Source organism: Hippoglossus hippoglossus, chromosome 4, assembly GCF_009819705.1.
Source record: "Hippoglossus hippoglossus isolate fHipHip1 chromosome 4, fHipHip1.pri, whole genome shotgun sequence".
In the NCBI taxonomy this organism is placed as follows: domain Eukaryota; kingdom Metazoa; phylum Chordata; class Actinopteri; order Pleuronectiformes; family Pleuronectidae; genus Hippoglossus; species Hippoglossus hippoglossus.
The window spans coordinates 14,367,098-14,385,753 of NC_047154.1; the positions used below are offsets into that span (position 1 = coordinate 14,367,098).

Here is an 18,656-nt window from a genome sequence, read left to right on the forward strand (position 1 = left end):
TAGGTTTTTATAGGCGAGTATAAAACTGTGACCGAACAGAGGAATAAAATTCAGCTGCTGCTGCATCTGATATTTAAGACAGTTGAGACACACAAATAAGAACAGATGCTCGGAGTCATGTGAGTGATAAATTACACTGTGGTCATTGTAGTTCATTAACTCGCTTTCAGCAGCTGGCAGCATTAAATACGGCTTCATGCATTGTTGCACCCAAGAAAATGAAGAACAGAAGCATATCTGGTCGGTTGATTTTCATTTTCCTGGGCGGAGCACACAATAACAACAACAGTGAAACCCACAAAATAAAACCATTTAACACAAAGCATTATATGCACGTAAAGTTGTCTAGCTGAAAATAGTAATTTTACAGAAAACATGAGATAAGAGCCACAATTGTTACAGGATCGGGGAAAACGGATAACACCAAAATCTGAAATGCTCCAGTGGGTTCATTTCCAGTAATTAAATAAAAATAAAAGTAAGTGAAAGAATTGATTAAAGAGGGTATTGCTGAAATGTTCCCTCAGATATCACAACGTGGGGATCCTGGTGTTGTTCCTCCATGACATCAATGACATCCAGCTGGAGTTCACCAAGCTCAACATCTACCTGAAGACCAGAGGTGGAGGCTATCACCTGCTCAACGACATCCTGTCCAACATGGGCTCTGTCAGCTTCAGCATCACTTGGTGAGGCTCAACAAACACACACACACACGTGTTCCTGTCTGCTTCTTCTTTGATAGACATGCGTAATCATTCTGTTTGTGCTCTTCACTGTGGTTCCATCAGGTTCTGGTTCCGTCTCTACTGGTTCCCTCTCAAAGTGCTGTATGCCACGTGTGTGTCCAGCCTCCAGTCTGTGCCCAACATCCCCTTCTACTTCTTCTTCAACACTCTTCTCCTCACCCTGCTGCTCATGAACATCTACTGGTTCTTGGTGAGGACACGATACACAAATACTGCAGGTTCTACAAATCAATACAGGTTTTAGGATTTTGAAGGTATAAAGTACAGGATACCAAGTTCCCTCGTGTGTGCCTCTGTGCCGGCGACAGACAGTTGTCTGTCTGTTCACATATACATATGTACTTTGTAACATTATGACATGATCTGATCCCTTTGCGTTTTCTGTTTTCCCCCCCTCTCTGTTGCAGTTCATCGTTGTGTTCGTGGTGAAGGTGTTAAAGGTGAAGGAGGTAAATGATGTCAGGGAGTATGAGGAAGAGGACGGCAGCAAGGCGGCTGCAGCGGCAGGTCCTCACAGCGACCCTCAGGCAGCAAACAACGATGCTGATGATGCTGGACATCACAACTCTGCCCAGGGGTGAGCAGCACGTTCACATGCTGTCATTTGTTAAATCTAACACAGGCACCACAGCCAGCTGTTGGCAGGCCTTCACTTTAGATAGTGAGTTATTTTAGGAGCAGGCAGATTGGCAGTAAAACAAACCTGCTGTTTTAAGATGCTATTTGTATAATTTCCACTACTAAATGATTAGTTTTAGCACAGGTCATTAACAAACTATTAAAAGGAGTTGGGCTGCTGAAATGTGGCAGGATTTCACACCAGTGTTAAGTTCTTCCAGAGCAATGTGTAGTGCTAGTGGGGCTGCACTGATGTAATGGAACCATGAAGTGTATTTAAAGATGGACGACACGTCTTCCCTTCCTCCACTATCCCAACGTAAGACAAAATATCATGGATACGAACGCTGGCAACCTGCTCTGAAGACGTAATTTGGAGTCAGAGTAGGGTTTGGGGGGGTGGAGCTGCAGTATGAAGGTCTCACTGATACACACGCTCGACCAATCGTGAGTCAGTCTAAGCTGTCAATCATGATATTTCACCCCGATAGCATCAAATAACTAATGAAAACCAAAATTACTGGAATAGTGAACATGTGAACATACACCAGTGATAAGAACTACCTATGAGAGAAAACATCTTTTAGAAAGATTTATTTAGCGTTTACTTTTTTCAGTCTGGCCCATGTCCCATCAACTAACATGGAGTAGGCAAGGTTTATGACCTATACTACAGCCAGACACAGATGAAGCCACCGTCTTGTGTAACTCAATCATCTCTTCTACTGTGTAAATGAGAAGTCTGCACTTTTCACTGGTGAGCTTTAAACAGGAAAATGCTAACTCGACTAAAACCAACGTATGTCTGTTTGCGCCTTATCTGAACGTATGGATTCATCTGTTTTTATCAGCCTTGTAGTATCGAACCAACATGAGCAGCCCCTATCATCTTCTGATTACTATCACTGCAGCCTTTGACCACTACATCTCATATGACTCTGGAACTGCAGACGACTTCTTCCCCCACCCAGAATATTCAGAGAAAAAAAAAGCCGGAAGGCAACATCGCCTGTCCCGTCGGGGTACAATTTAAATTATTGATAACTCGGGCAGATTGAGAGTTTATCCCTGTCGCCTCTTCCCCTCTTCCAGACGGCAGGTGTAGATGCAGAAAGAGCAGTGCTCCCTCTGAGCCTGTGTAATAAACGTCCTGTAGGCAGATGGGATCAGAGGCGCTCTGACCATATGGACGTGTGATTATGTGGCTTCTTATCGGACTGGCCTTGAATACCACTGATATCCCCTCTGCCTGCTAATTCACCTCACCCACCTGACCAGCTTATTCTCTCCTCCTCACCCCTCCCTCATCTCTCTCTCTGCAGGAAGCACGTGCAGAACGGGGTCACCAAAGAGAAGCATCTATAATGGGCTCTCTGTCGCCACCACCTGGAACTAGGCTACAAGTACAACCAAGACGCCCTCTGTGGGACGGCTCCCACTCAAATCGCAGCTCCTGAAGGGAAGAGGGAAGGAGAAGACCAAGTCAGGGCGCATTGAGTTTTTTTTAATTTAATTTGTATCGGTTTTAGAACATTTGACTTCATCACTGTTTAGTTTTCGGTCTTGTTTTTTTTTTTATTAGAGCACTATGAATGTCGTTTCAGGTGACTTTCTGTGTTATTGTTGCTAACTTAACATTCACTAGATTCAATAGAAACCAACCGGTGTGAGCTGGGCTGTGATTGTAGTACAGGGTCATCTGAACTGTTATTACCATGATCAGCACGGCAGCACAAAGCCCAGGTAAAGGATTAGTCCTGTTGTGGGTCTGTAGTCCTGTTGTGGGTCTGTAGACCTGTAGTCACCTGTAGTAACCCCCACAGATAAGAGACCCGCTGACCCCGTCGGGCTGAGACGTGTTTGCCGTCACTTCCTTTCCTCCTCCTCCCTCTTCTGACTCCGTCCTCCCTCTTTCTCTGTCTAAAGGAGAAGAGGCTAAAAAAAAAAACCCAACCAGAGGGAAACATCACATTCTCATGGGAGCTGTCTTTATGTCGGCTGTGATGCTGGAGAGCTTGTCCGGTGCTGTTACACCACATGTATTGATTTCTCATATCATTGCACAAGTCAGTGGTGGCGACGGCACAGCTCTGCTCCCCCTCCCTGCATCCATTAGTGTGAATGGAAAAGCCACATAGGTGTGTGGGTGTGTGTGTGTGTGGGTGTGTGGGTGTGTGTGTGTGTGTGTGTGTGTGTGGGTGTGTGTGTGTGTGTTTCAGGATGCGGAGGAGCAGCCGAGTCTTTTAAATCCACAACATTTCACCTCTCAGTTTGTCTCTTGTACTGATGATCAACAATCGATGGGAATATTTACTCGTTCATTCCTGTACAGAAGAAAAAAAACCCTTTTATTATTATTTTTATTTCCTCGTCTTTCCCCCAGCGTATCTGCTGCTGCACTGACATGAAGGCATTCAAGCTGAACGCTGCTTTAATGACAGCCAATTGCTGGAATTGATTGACTGGGTCTTAAGTGTCACCCTCATGGTTTTTAATTTGTGGAATTGAATCACGCTCCAACCGGTTCACATCGATCGGGGGGGTCCGAGGACATAGGGAACAACAGCCCAGAACTTGTTTTTAAGATAAATTATGAAATAAAACGTCATGTATGCACACGTTATGGTATTTAGGAATGCATGATATCGGAATGATTTAAAAAAAAATTGCTATGAAATTGTCTTACAAACAAACATTGAAGAAAAAAAAAATCATCTAACTGTGTAATCAAATGTCTTTATAAGTGTCTGAAATTCTTCCTGAACGGTGAACAGCCGCGACCACTGAACACACGTGACGTCCGCAGACCCACAAAGAAACCTTCGTCCGGCATTGAAATGTGAATCTTTGAGCTAAATCCTGCACATGGGAGGATGTTTGATGCCTTCGAACACGTTGAAGTGAAGTGAAAGGGAACTATTTCATTTTGACCGTCCTCTGTGGGTCCCGCTGCTCTACCCCACGTGTGTTCAGTGGGAGCAGCTGCTGCACCTGTAGAAAATAAGGGATATTTCTACTCTTCTTACCTTCTCGATCAAATTCAAGCTCTTGTTTGGATGAACAGCTGCTTGTGCTGCTGGATCAGGCCGCAGATGTCGTCTGTCCGAAAGCGTCCGTCCTTTTTTTTTTCTTTTTTTTCCCGGTTTATCTGTTCGTCTTCCACAATTCTCCCCTCGGCTATTTGAGGTGTTGAAACAAGTTTTTCAGCTGTCACTATTATTATTATTATTATTGTCGCTGTAGTTCAGGTTATACTTGTTGATTTATTTTTGGAATTGCTGCTGTTTTAATTTGTTTCTCTGAGAGCACTGTCTGTAATCCAGTTGTTGTTTTTCTGCTGTGTCAGTGACGTTCTGCTCAGATCAGATCATTTCCAGGGACCAGGGAGACGTTCATCATACACAACAAACACCTGGATTTAGTTTCACAATCTCGTCTTTTTTAATCGAAATGCTGGCTCACACTCATTTTACTGTAGTCATTACACATGTGTACTGTAAGGGACATGCTTTATCAGACATGTCGCTGCGTGTGTAATATATCAGACACTCGGTGTCCGACTGGTTTTTACCGGCGTGGTGTTCCGACAGGAAGTGACCTCCGGCGTCCTGCCTGCTCAACTGTGAGACTAGAGTATGATAGTTTGTTGATTTATTGTTTTGGTTATTATGTGATAGTGGATGACGGACGGGTGGGATGACGCCCACAGAGGCCTGTGATCTGGACTAGGTGCATCTGGTCTGGTACTAAGTGCAGAAGGTGCCTCTTCAGTTTCTCCACCGCTCTTCCGCTGTGTCAAACTACAAACAGTGCTGTGACGTGTGAGCGATGAGGGGTGGGCGATATGATGACTTACCTATTCACCACCACCTAAATCTGGGATTTAGTTTTATCATTAATATCCTGCTAACTGTACTCTAAACATCTCTGGGTGTATTCAGAACAATATTTTGAATCTATTACATGTTTTCTGGCAAAAAAACTGTTTTAATTCATTTTTTAAAAATTTACTTTGTTCCTTCGCGAGATGATTTTCTGACACACCTGTATACGAGCTGTGATATCACCCTGTGTATAAATGTCAGCACATGAAATGACGTATATTCTGATGAGGGTTTTACCCATATTGCCCACTCCTGACTGCTACACCCACAACTGATGGAACTGTCCAAAACTGAATGAAGATTGAGAGAAAGTCACTTTATTTTTCCTTTCTGATCTGATTTGGCTGATTCTTGTTTCAATGTTTGATACAACATTGGCTCACACTTCACTTACACATCTTTGGTTTACGCTGTTGGACACATGTCGCCTGTGAAGCTCAGTTCTGTCAGACTACTCACGTGGGACAGATTTAACAGTCCCCTTAAATTCAATCACCAAAGTACTCACTCACGGACATCAATTCCCTTAAGGCATTGTGTTTTCAGGTTGAGACAATGCACGTACGTGAACAGCGTGTGGAAGTGAAATCAAAGATGAACCGATTAGATTCGAGTGGTCTAAGGTCACTGTGATCTTATGTGAGTGGAAAAAACTGTATGTAGACAAACTGCACTGTTTGGAGGAGGGATACAGCCACAGCACGCTAATTTACGTTTCGTCAAAATCGATGCAGTTTCCTGGGAAATTGGTGAAAGCATCAACAAAAAAAAGGATCCACTCCAAAATTTAATGGCTTTCTTTTGGCCAACGTCCAATCACTCCATCTACTTTCCTGGAAATCCGCTCAGTAGTTATTAAGAATTCTGCTGACAAACCGAGAGGGGTGAAAACAACCTCCTCAGGTCTGCAGCACGTTTGAGATGCAGCTGGAGTCTCGGCTCCGACCTTCCTCCAACATCAGCACAGGGAAGATCAGTGGGGACAGACCTAAGGCAGCAGCTCTGACAGAGACACTGTATCATAGAGGCTGTGTTGGATGTTTTTGTAGTAAATGTAACGGGAGCTGTCTGAACTGACTCACAGGCGTCATGTCATCACGACACAAAGCATCTGCATGATTGTGCCAAATCGTCCCCCTAAATAACGAGGCGAGTGTTTGTGGGAGCTGGTGACGAGTGAAGAGGAAAAGCTTGTAGAGAGCGGCGGTCTGCAGAAAAGCCCTGCAGGTGGTTCTTATAAATTGCACTGTAATTTATTAGTATTGTTTTTATTGTTCATTAGTAGAGCTAAATTAGAAGAAAAAAAGGGAAGGGGGGAATTTGGGAATTTTTTTTAAAGGAATTTCTGGTTTGAATCAGAATTTAAATCAAGTGTATTTTAATTATTTCAACAAAAGTGTAAACTATGAATTGCCCCGTTTGTTTTTTTCCCCAACTGTTCTACAAATCTGATCACTTTCTAAAATCTGACCACTTGATGAAGACTTGCTCTTTTGTAATACAGTTTTAATACCATTCAAGAAAATGTTTTACTTTCACTTTTGCTCCTCTCCCATAAAATAAAACGTGTCATTAAAACAAGGACATGCGTTTCTCATGACTTTTCCTTTCTCATCGTTTATTTGAAATCACAACTGATATCGTTTCCATCGCACGGATCAAGAATCGTGGATGAGGTGAAACACGAGTTCAGAGCAGAGTTCATCTCAGTGCACACATGAAAACTGCTTCAATAAATTAAAAACTCACATGTACCACACAGTATTTCCCTCATGTTGGTGAATACACAGTCACTCTCTGTTGCCGGGGAGGGGGGGTGATACAGGTCATGCAGTAACACATGGAAAATACAAAACGGTGAAAAAAAAAACCCATAACACACAAGGCAAGAGGAGGGCAGAAAGATCAAGGAAACAGATACAAAGATATCGTTGAAGTGACAACTTAATATCTGGATGTGTTTAAGGTCATTGATCCAATTTAATCCAACATTTTAAGACACTGATGTATAAATACTGCAGCTCTGGCTCAACCACCATCTTAACACAGCTTTAAAAAACCTTCCGATTGAGTCAGCTTGTTTTTGCTTCAGTCAGCGTAAGACATGATTTCTACTGATAAAAAAGGAGTAAAGGGAGAAGTTTTATCTCGTCGACTCCCACCGGCTCCGATTAGACAAGAAACCATGATTGTTGTGTGTGACCTTTTGGAACAGGAGCATTGAGATGAGAGCTTCAGCATTATTTCTTTTTTTTATCAAATCAGGATAAAAAAAAGTAAAAAAAGAACCATGAAATCACAGCAACAGAGAAATAAACCTGGAAAAAAGGCGACGCAAAAAAGAATCTGTTATTACATTTCTATATATTAAATGGGGAGAAAAGGGAAGTGTCATACACAATTATTTGAAAATGATTTTCTTTCCCATTCAGCTTTATTTTAATTTTAATTTACTCACTACCATCAAGATTAAATAAATCCTACTTCACATTTTATTTAGACAACTTGTCTTTTCCGTAAACTTGTATTTTCGGAGTCATGTTCTCGTCTGCTCATTGCAGCACTCGCAGACCTAGATCTACATTCTTAGTGACGCGATCCTCATGTCCTTATTGACTATGAAGAGATGTGGAAGCAGGAGATCAATCAATCGATGTAAAAAAACACGGGGAAACAGGCGGTCTCTGCAGGAATTAATAACTTGGAGAATTGTCTTGTCCTTTAAAAAAATGTGGTTGGTCAACACGTCTCTGAACAAAATCAATTCTGGGCTAAACTCTGACATTTTCCCTCCAGTCGCTGAGTAAACATGCAACTTGACCTCGTATGGTAGCGTCACAAAATCTCACTTCATGGCATCGTACACCTCTGAGGTGCGAACACATGATTTTTAATCGAACAAGAGTCAAATAGTGGAATATTTCCAACGCTTGGTGTTACCAGAAAAGAAAGACGAGACATCTGTGGAGAGAAGAATGATTCCTGATTATTCTGGTCCTTAAAACAGAAAAGGGATTAAGTTGGCAGCAGGACAGGATCTGACATCATAGTTTGTGGATCAGGATTAAGGACGTGGAAGTGATTCTGCTGGTTGGGAAACCGCTGCGAGAACTGCAGCTCGGCCCAGCGTCTGTGTTCTTACTGGCTTGAGTTTCATGTATCAGACAGGGGGGGGGGTCAGGAACAGGAAAGAGGTGGGTGTGTGTTGGATTAGTGGACCTTCGCCTTGGGTTGAGTGATTCTGCGGACGACGCTGTAGAGGATTCCGAAATTCTGTTCAGAGACGACAAGACAAGAGACGCTGTTCAGTTCATGTGCCAGAGAAGACAGGCCCACAACACACCAGCACATTTATAAACTCTTTACAAACGTTGCTTGTGAAACAATTTCAGCATCCTGTGTTGTTCATGTAGGGATGTAGTCAAGAACAGGAACATCAAGAAAATACCTACATGTAACATAGAGAGTGACAGCAATTCTAGCCATTCATGGATGTGCTGTTAGAATGGGTGACGCAATCAGAGGGAGATATACTGGGAGGCTGTGGGAGATATCTTCAGACTTGGGGGTGACAACTGCTCATGTAACTATATTAGCATTGGTATATTGTTCCACCTTCTGGTCTCCCTGATACATCAAGTCTACATTAAAACCTTCTGCATAAGACACCAGCTGCTGCCTGAGTTCTCCTTTCACCAGCTTCCAGAAAACTTCCCTCCCAGTATTTTAAGACACGTTCTATGCTTTACAGAAGTGATCGAGGGTGACATGCATGTATGTAACATGATGCGTGTTGGAGAGGAGCTACAGACTCCTGCATGAACAGTGACTCACCTGGATGGCGAGGTACATCACCCCTAAGTAGGCTGCGATGCAGACAGCCAGCAGCAGGTCAAAGATAGCAGGCTTCACTCTGAGGGAGAGAGAACAGCAGCAGCAGAGAGATGGAGCGTTAAACAGTGAGTATTAAAAGAGAAAGATAGTAAGTAACGATCGCTCGTTATGTGATGGCTGTTTTTCAGTAAGGACTAAAATGTAAAAAATGCAGTTATCTGAGGATTAATTGAAACCCAACGAGACAGACTCCTGATGTTCCAGATAGCCGAGAGCTGGAGAGCTTTTACCGAGCGACAGTAAATCAGTATGAGCTGCAGTAAAAGATTATGGAGGGATAGGAGGAGGAGGAGGAGGAGCTGATTAAAGTTTACCTGTAAGCATTCATCGTTTGTTTGAGCTGGTCATAGAAAACAAACTCTGGATCCCTGAGGAGGAGAAAGATCAGAACTGTCACTTTAACATCAAGAGCAGAAAACGGATCAAAATGTACAAATATGAATTTTATTTCTTGACGATCCACATTTACTGCTGTGACCTACATTTAAAACCCTAAGCCAGTGTGCATCAGTGTTTCCTGTTCACCCCCACCCTCGTGTTTACCTTTTGTCAGCTTTGACATAGTGTCTCTTGACGTCCTTGAGGTAACGCCCGAGGTGATACTCCAGGGTGGACACCACGCTGCTGTCTTTGTCCAGCAGCTGAGCGGCACGTGGCTGCGCTGTGAGCCAGTCCACCACTGCCGATAACTGCTCCTCCTGAACCTGCTGGTGTGGCACACGCCAAATTATTATATCACACAATATGAACACGGTACAGGCAGAGAGATTCACCACCAGCCTGTGATGGAAAACACTATAGTGAAATACAAACTGGAGGTAATCATTACATTAAGCAATACCCATGTTTCTAAGCAACATGACCTGCTTGCTTTTAGATTTTAGTTTTACTGAAAAATATTCTTAATATTTGGAACAGCAACACAAGTTATGACCTGAAAAAAAAGCGGCCAATGGTTACCAATGTTTTTTTTCTTGTAGAGATGTGTTAAGTCTGTGCTTACATAAGAGCCTCATCAGGAGTTTCCAGTATTGGCAGGTACAGCTACTTGTCTATTGCACCATTTGAGTAAATGTCGGTTTCATTTTAAAGCAACACAATGTTACTCTTATAGAGCAACAGCGCCCTCTGCAGCCGCACATGTTGATTTACTCTGTTGGGCTCCGAGTCCGAGCTATTAAGTGGTTTTCATTTATTTAAAAAACTAAGCTTGTCACTCTGACTGCGTAGTCCTACTCTGTGAAATAAAGCACTAATTAACAGAGTTAGAATTCTTGATAAGTTTCCTCGCTGAATATTGGAGATAAACTGTTTTTTAACTGACAGTTCGAAATAACTATAACTTGCTGGGCCTGATTCTGACACCTGAAACTGCAACTGTAAGTCAGCTGCGATTATATGGCTGCAAATTTGAATAGTGTTGCTTTCATGCAGGGACATCTTGCATATTGATATACAGGATACACACATGACACAGGCAGAGTGAACCTGCTTTCAACTCCGCTGTATTCAGATTAAACAGCTGTCATGGATGAATCTATTACATTAAATCCAGTTTTATTGTGTATTGCCAAATCACAACATACAGTCACTGCCCGTCATTGTTCATGAAATCCGTTTTGTTCCTGTTACACCACACAGTTAAACTTTAAAATGATGCAATAACCTGAAAAAGTTCCCCTGCCAAAGGGTTTACCTGCATCACTGCAACTCTTACAGTGAATGTAAATTTAATGACTTACCATTTGTTCAGTGAAGATCTGCAGGTCTCCAGGAGCCCCCTGAGCAGCAGAACATAAATATCACATCACAGGCAGGAAAAAGACAAAGCTTTTACTGTTCCCCCCCATATATTTTCTCATCATTCATTCATACCTTCTCTGTGAGGTTGTAGATGACCCTGGCCAGTGCTTCTGCTACCACCTTGGTGTTCCTGCCAAGTTTATTTACATCGACGTGTGGCCTGGAAGACACAATCACATGTTTGCTGACAGTTAGAGAAATAGGAAAAACTCCACAAAACATCAGAGGAGAAACCACAAAGCCTGCAAAACAAGTCACAGAGGAGAGACTGATCCCAGAGCACCCAGAGCCACCCAGGAAACTGAAGAGTAAAAGAACCCCAGATAAAAGAAGTAAAGAGGATTAAGAGAAGTAAAAAAAACCGGCACCTAGAACACTTCAGTTTGTCATGAAAGTGACAACCATATGAAGTAAGACCGCTAGAATGGAAACTGGAAATGGAAATTGCAGATATGAACCCACCCAGCCGGGGTTTCTCCCGCTCCGTGGCGAGAGGAGGGAGACACTGACCGCGAGTCCATGATGCTGGAGCGCTCAGCCAGGCGGTGCGAGGCCAGGTGCGACAGAGTGAAGGCCGGCAGCCGGCGGATCCCGAAGCGCTCGTGCTCCCAGGCCAGCATGTCGTCGGCCAGGTTGATTTTCTTGTGGACCATGGAGAACTTGACCTCCGGGTACTGACTGCTCACCACCTGGGAGGAAGAGAGGGGGACAGAGGACGGCCGCCGCTGCGTCAGTTTCCTGAGACTTTTCTACAGGCTTAAAAATGAAGGTAGATAGATATGAAGAAGATATGAGCTGTTCACAGACATATTGGTGTCAGGGTTTAAGTTTGCTGATATGCTCCAACATGAAAACTTGAATTTACCAGAAGAAAAAGAAATGTATGAACATATTTTCATAATTTGAGTTTTATATATTTGATTGTATTTGTGTTTTTATTTAAACTTATTTACAATAAAGTTTAGAGTTTAACTGTAAAACATCAATCTTAAAGAGCTATTTGTTTTCATGAGGGTTTGATAATGTCATCTTAGGATGTGAATTTCTTTTCAATATATATAATCAAGCTATTTTTACTCCCTAATAACAGCACTCTTATATGCCACCAAAAGATTAGGATCTAGCAAGAAATAAATGTCTAGTTATTTAATTTTTTAGTGTATCAAGCAGCATCATTCTTACCGTCTCCAGCTCTTTGAGCAGAGAATACTGTGGAGTTCCCTCTTTAGGAGGTTTGGACACATGGAGGTGCATAGAGTCTCCGTTCCCCAGAGTGTCCAGACACAACACGAAGGCCACGTTGTCCTGCAGCAGACTGGAGTCTGTGGCCAAACAGAGGGAGAGGTGCAACAGTAGAGAGTGTTAGTAAATATATATTTGTGAAGACGGCTACGCGACATGTTCAAACACAGAAATATCAAAGCATATATAGAGAAAAAACTAGGACTACTACTTTTATCAAACTGGCACATAGAGCACAGTGCATGATAGTCATGGTGTCATTTTAATCTGTTCTTTACTTGTTTATAAGTTCTGTGTTAAAGATGCTGGATGTTACCTGTGTGGTCCAAATTCTCCTCCAGCCAACGTTTTGTTCCCTGGTAATTAAACTTGCCTCCACCCGACACGAAGAACAGCAGGTTGTACCTGAAAACAACAGGATTCACAAATGAGTCCATCAAAAGTGGATGAAGGAGGATGTGTGATATGAGGAGATAACTGTCGTGAGGGGTGCTTTTATAGTAAAATCCATTCCTCCTTTTCTAACCACGTTCAGCTGCTGTAAAGTACATTCAGACATCAAAATGTTATTACTCCTGAGCACTTTCTGTGTTTAACAGTCAGATGTGATTCTTACAGCGAGCACATTGCTCAGCTAAAGGTCAATATGGTTCTCAAAAACAGTGTAACAAATAGACTTGTGTTAAGACGGAACACTGGGAAATCGATACTACTACTACTACTGTTTCATCATATATAAAATGCACTAAGTGAGTTTGCAGCACACAGCTACATGACGGTGTAAAACAATATGTTGTTCTGCTTTTTATTTAATGCAGGTTTAACAGTTTAAAGGAGACACAAAATGATCTACAAAACAATCTGAATGTGTAAGTCTCTGTCGTTTCTCACCCAGCGTGTGTCCTCTTGTAGGTGTAGAGTTTCGAGAAGAGACGAGCCAGCTCTAGTAACATGGACACTCCGCTACCGTTCGAGTCGGCGCCGTACGACAGCCACTGGACACAACGCCAAACAGAGTCACATTACTTTTCTGGCCTGCTCTCTATTTACTGACATTACTGTGTTGCTTCCTGAAATATTATTGTATTAATTTGAGCTAAATTTAACCAAATCCTACAGAGATTTGCAGACAAAGTATTTCTGTAGCTAATTTCCCTGAATGTTTAAAAGGTATGAAGGAGGATTTGAGAGAAGAAGCAGTGAACATACTGGAGCAACACCAAACGAGTCGTAGTGAGACACCACCACGATAGTGGGCAGGTCCTCTCCTCCGACTCCAGCCAAACGACCCTGGTGGAAATCATAAGAACAGATCAGAAACTGAAAATGTGTTGCATTGAATTTAGCAACGCAAACGCAACTGTGTGTATTCAAGTGTCAGGGAGTGTGGCTGTGCAGAGGTGAAGTGAGTCACAGTCGACCTCCTGACCACAGACCTAAGACCTGCTAATCCCCTGCAGTGTGACTAAACCACTTTCTACTTCTGGTTTTAAACACACATCTCAAATTAGAAACCGCTGAACCAACACTTGTGCTGCTTTATTTTGTGCTTACTGACTCAAACAGTTTCACTTAAAACAATGAGTGATGCCATTCACTTCCTTTCATGATATCAAAAAAGGACTGAAGCAATCAAGCCTTATCGAGTCTGGATAAAAAGAAAGATGAAGCATGACGTCACAGGCCTGAACTACGAAGCAGGGTAAAAACGCAACTTTACGTTTTACCCGTACTACGAAATCCCTGAGGTATACTTCACCCCCACCTCTCTTTTGTGCATATGTTGTCATGTATTGTATGTGCAATGTAAACATGTAAATAAATAGAATTCTCTTCAAATGAATGTGTGTGTCTTTCTGAATATATAGATACAGAATTCATGGCTCTGATCAGTACTTTTTAAAAAAAAATTCTATATTTAAATATATCCCACTTGTTTTCCACTTCGTGTCAACAATAGCAATGAGGGTGAACTGATCAGTGTTGTCAATCACAGACTTCCTTTGTTAACTGAGTTCAATCAGAGTAGGTTCAACTCTTTTCATAGTACAGGTCTATGGTCTCACATTGAGCAAAATAGGTGTTGCATTAAAATATTAATTCAATTTTAATCTTGACAACTAAAAATATGAGAGGAAAATTTAAATCAAAGCATAGAACTAACCAGGCAACAGAATGTGTCAGTTTTTGTGTTAATTCATCTCCATGTGACAAAGAGAAACTGAATAAATACTGAATAAAATTGCCGCAGTGAGCCTCTCTGATCAAATTCATCTTTGACTTAAAACCCTCAGGCTTTTAGTAAACACAGCAGTTTTTGTTCAGGAGTTTAAGCCCACCCACATAGAGAAAAACACACAATGGGCTCTAAGCTACTGCAGCAGGTAGCACACACTAGATTCCCAAAGCCTGTTACAGCTAAGGGTACCAGGAGACTCTCTACCTCCACCTCAAAAGTGGATGTTTGCTTATTTGAAGTATTAGCGGCACATTGCCACGATACAAGTTTAAAAGGTCTATTAATGACCCAATTAAAACTATTTTCCTTGACATCAGGAGGAGACCTCGAACAAGTTTGTGCTTTAATGCTTTTACCATTACATCGCAGAGACTTTTTACTCTTCTCTAAAACATCCAACTTGAGAAAAGGGGTTTTAAAGGATTAAGGAAATACTCCCATCTTGTGAAACGACGTTGTGGTATTTTTTCTTTGGGGAATCATATACAAAGCTGTTAATGTTGATACAGGAGAGACACAACCTGGGGCTAGTAGAGAGTGACAACTGCACCTGAACAAACACCAGTCACATATTTATAAAAACAATTTACTAAAACCAGATCTCCTATCTAATAAAAAGTGAACAACAACCACTCCACTGTCTGGCAAATGAGGACACCTATCTGTAAAGAATTGCATGTGCAAACTATATTTATATATTTAAACTATTATAAATTGGCAAATTGGAGAAAAAACTTTTGAAGCCCCACAGACATGGGCTAAATAATGAAAGCCTGAGTACACTGACAGGTTTATGGAATGACTGACACATTGGAAAGCCTTTCTGCTCGCATGCTGAGTCTCTCACCTCTAAACTGGTGATGGCCCAGTCATTGACTGCTTTGCTCTGAGCTCCACTGGTGACCATCTGGAAGCCGTTTGCTGTGGCCGTGTGCAGCAGCACTGCAGAAAACAGAGTAAAAGGAAATTCATCACTGATCTGTGTGCTATCCACTCATACATTGTGAGAGGGTTAGGGTGTGTTACAGTTGGTTTGGTGAGTACAATACAAACAAACAGATCACACCAGCAGGTGCAGTCTGGAGTGGGATGAGTTTCACCTTCAGCAGCTGACAAAGAGCCCTGTGAGGAGGATGATGTCAGGGTCTGGGTGTAGATGGACAGCAGCTCATCGTCCTCCATGGCAAAGTACACGGGGACGATGGTCTCAGTCGCTAACATCTCTGGCTCCAGCTCCATAAACTGCTACAGAGGTTGAACAGATGGGAACATCACGTTTAACAACACAAGACACATATTAAAGACATTAGTTAAAGTCAAAAGACACTTAACAAAATAAATGCTTTAAACATCTGCTACTGCTGCTTTCCAGAGGGAGTAATGGTCCCACTCATAGTGTGAAGTCGAATTAGTTGCAGCTTATGCAGTTATCTTCACTGAGTTAATGCTAAATCTCAGCAATCAAACAAGGAATGCTGGAAGGAAATCCCATGTGTTACTTTTAACCATTGTTGTTTCTCGTTCATAGTATTTTCTGTAAGTATGCAATCGGCTGCAGGGTAGAAAATCTGCTTCCTGTTCACACTGGCAGGCCCTTGCCCGGTGAATGCGTGTGGTCACGTATAACCCACATACCTCATATACGTTAGTGCAAAGCTAAAATGCTCATGTGGACAGACATCATTTTAGCTTTAAAACAAAAACATATTAGTACCAAGGAAGGCTGGCACACTAAAACAGGGATATCTATATTTTTTGTCTTCTTTAGCTGAATGTGTGGATCAAATCAACAAATGTTTTGCACAGTTTGCCCTCAACACCAGCGTGACTTTCTTTTGAAGATAGAGAGGAGAAAGGCTTCATAGTTAGTTCACAACACCACTGAGTGGAATCAGTTGAAGGCGAAAGAAAAGTTGTATTTGTGACAATGGTGTGTGTGTGTGTGTTAGTACCTGCACTATGTCCTGGGGCATAGCAGACATGTTCTTGGGCAGCGTGATGACCACAGCCCCCGCCGACTGGCGCAGGGCTTTCTGATACTTGTCGTAGGAGAAGTCCGCCAGTCGCATGATAACACAGCGACGACTTAGTACCTCTGCCTCCACAGTACGAGCCTCGGTGTTCAGGATGGCGTTCCTGGTACCTGGGGACAACACGGCCATTAATCATCACACTTCATACATGGACTCCTGTCTTTATGTCAAGAGGACCAGGCGAGGAGTAACACAACAGACCGTGTCCCACTGAGACAAAGGTCAACACAGGATGTGTGGAATAGGTGACCTATTTGTCAGGTTTGGCAGCTTCCAATGACTATCATCACAAACACTGGAGAAAAAGAGGAAACTTCACCTTCACCTGCTCTCACACTTACACAGTATTTGAACTTAAGATGTGATTAAGAATCATATCCTGCCATCCCAGTAAAACCTTAGCGGAAGAGGAGGGATCATATTAGTTGACCTATATTTTGTCACTACCCTGTGTAACTTGGATTTTTCAGTGTTGCTAAGCTAATGGTGAATCATCACGTGCAGCCACAGTTTTAATGAGGGGACACACACTTTAGCATTTGCACACAGATTTCCATTCCAGGTCATGGTGCGAATGATGCTAAGCTTTAGCATTAGCAGCTAGTTAGCAGTAGCGACCCCTGCGTGCTGTCATGCACGGAGGCTGCACAGAGCCGTGGGGAGACGGACCGACCCACGGACCGAGTGGCCGCAGTGACGCGAACATTCATTCCCGGGTGACGAACCGGAGAAGCGCCCGACTCACCGTAAGGCTGTCCCTGCAGGTCGTACTGCTGCATGCGGTACACCGTGAACTCATGTGCCGCCTCGGCCGGGAGTGGTGCCACCAGGATGAGCACCGCGGGGATAAACACGATGAAGGTGAGGGGAAACGATGATTTGAACATGTTGTCGAACACTTCACTCGCCTCCTCGAACATGTTTGCGATTCTGTTGAGTGCACGAGCCGGGATGGAACTCTGTTTTCAGCTGTCACCGCTTTCTCACACACACGACAACCGGGGACGAGCTCAAGCTAACCTACCGGAGCCTCTGCTACGGGATTGTGATCAGGCAAATGACGGGAGCGCCTCTATCTCTGGACTGAGACCACAACAAAATCAACAGTATCACTAGTTTCATATAATACTTCATTTAGGTTTTAATTATGTTTGGAATAAAGTGTTTACTTATAACATTAATCTGATAATTAAATATTTCCAAGCTGAATAATCAACGGTCCTTCAGGGATCTTGAAGGACAGCTACAAATGTAGAGGCATGGAGTAGTTATTGCCACTAGATGGCGCAGTACACCACATATCTGAGACTATGGACTTCAATAAAATAAAATTAGATTATCCCTAAATATAAAGTAAACAAAATAATAATACCAATAACATGCTATTATTATTATTATTATTATTATTATTATTATTATTATAATAAAGCTAATTGTAATCATTATTGAAATATTAATAGTTACATAGTGTTTTCATAGTTTTAGGATTTTAAGTGTCCATGATTTGGCTCAGAGTTAATCCATTGTTTCGTACAACTATAGAATTGGGTTATATGATAATGATGTTTATGATAATGCATCAGATTTTGGTTAGTTATACTTAAAATTGATATTCTTCTCATGTAAAGCAAAATGCATCCAATAAATTCAGCTTCTTTTTCATATATACAATCACATGATGATGAAGCACCGACAGGACCATAATCAGGACTTGATCACGAGGCCTTCATGGCCTATTTTGATGCTGAAATGTATTATTTAACATAAAGTGTATTTCATATGTTTAAAGTTTAGTTCTAACTAAGAGAAATTTATCTGCAATTATTTTGATAATCAATATATTTTTGGGATATTTACACTTGAGGCACAAGTCAGAGTTTTGGCTCTGCATGACACAGAGAAATATAAAATGCATTTTATGTTATTAAATTGTTTTGGCAGGGACCTTGAACAAAGAGATTTAATCTCTAAAAAGAGAAGGGGTGCTTTTTACCAAATTTGGTATTTTAGACAATTTTCCATCTGTTTCTTTTGGCCATAAGTGTCCTGCTGTATCTCGGCATATGTCAATTAAGTGTCAAAAGAACATTTTGAGTTGATAAATAAATATAAATAAAATCCGCTCTTGTTCTCCTCCTGTAACATATTCTTGCTGACTCATCTTGCACTTTTGGGCATGTAGATAACACATCCA

At 42.1% G+C, this 18,656-nt stretch overlaps 2 protein-coding genes across 5 annotated transcripts in view; one reads left to right on the plus strand and one right to left on the minus strand.

Moving 5' to 3' along the window:
• cers1 (ceramide synthase 1) overlaps window positions 1-6,835 on the plus strand; it is a 28,005-nt gene extending 21,170 nt beyond the window's left edge. The window contains exons 4-7 of the mRNA XM_034582056.1: window positions 528-689; window positions 792-939; window positions 1,157-1,326; window positions 2,690-6,835. Coding sequence (XP_034437947.1) covers window positions 528-689; window positions 792-939; window positions 1,157-1,326; window positions 2,690-2,732 — 523 coding nt within the window. The 3' untranslated portion in view covers window positions 2,733-6,835. The remainder of the gene's footprint in view (window positions 1-527; window positions 690-791; window positions 940-1,156; window positions 1,327-2,689) is intronic.
• ncln (nicalin) lies at window positions 6,588-17,513 on the minus strand. Of its 4 annotated transcripts, none has more exons than XM_034582054.1 (15): window positions 17,208-17,513; window positions 16,382-16,572; window positions 15,530-15,674; window positions 15,277-15,371; window positions 13,400-13,480; window positions 13,082-13,185; window positions 12,507-12,595; window positions 12,131-12,270; window positions 11,459-11,637; window positions 11,021-11,108; window positions 10,888-10,926; window positions 9,689-9,852; window positions 9,460-9,513; window positions 9,086-9,164; window positions 6,588-8,524 (listed from the first exon to the last, which is right to left on the minus strand). In XM_034582054.1, the coding sequence occupies exons 1-15, from the start codon at window positions 17,380-17,382 to the stop codon at window positions 8,462-8,464; spliced, it is 1,686 nt and encodes a 561-aa protein (XP_034437945.1). In that variant the 5' UTR covers window positions 17,383-17,513; the 3' UTR covers window positions 6,588-8,461. The 4 variants fall into 4 exon arrangements, with proteins under 4 accessions (XP_034437945.1, XP_034437944.1, XP_034437946.1 ...); XM_034582053.1 differs by having other exon boundaries at window positions 6,846-8,524; window positions 9,689-9,849; window positions 11,411-11,637; XM_034582055.1 differs by having other exon boundaries at window positions 6,846-8,524; window positions 9,689-9,849; window positions 17,208-17,509.
• Window positions 17,514-18,656: the final 1,143 nt, after the last annotated feature.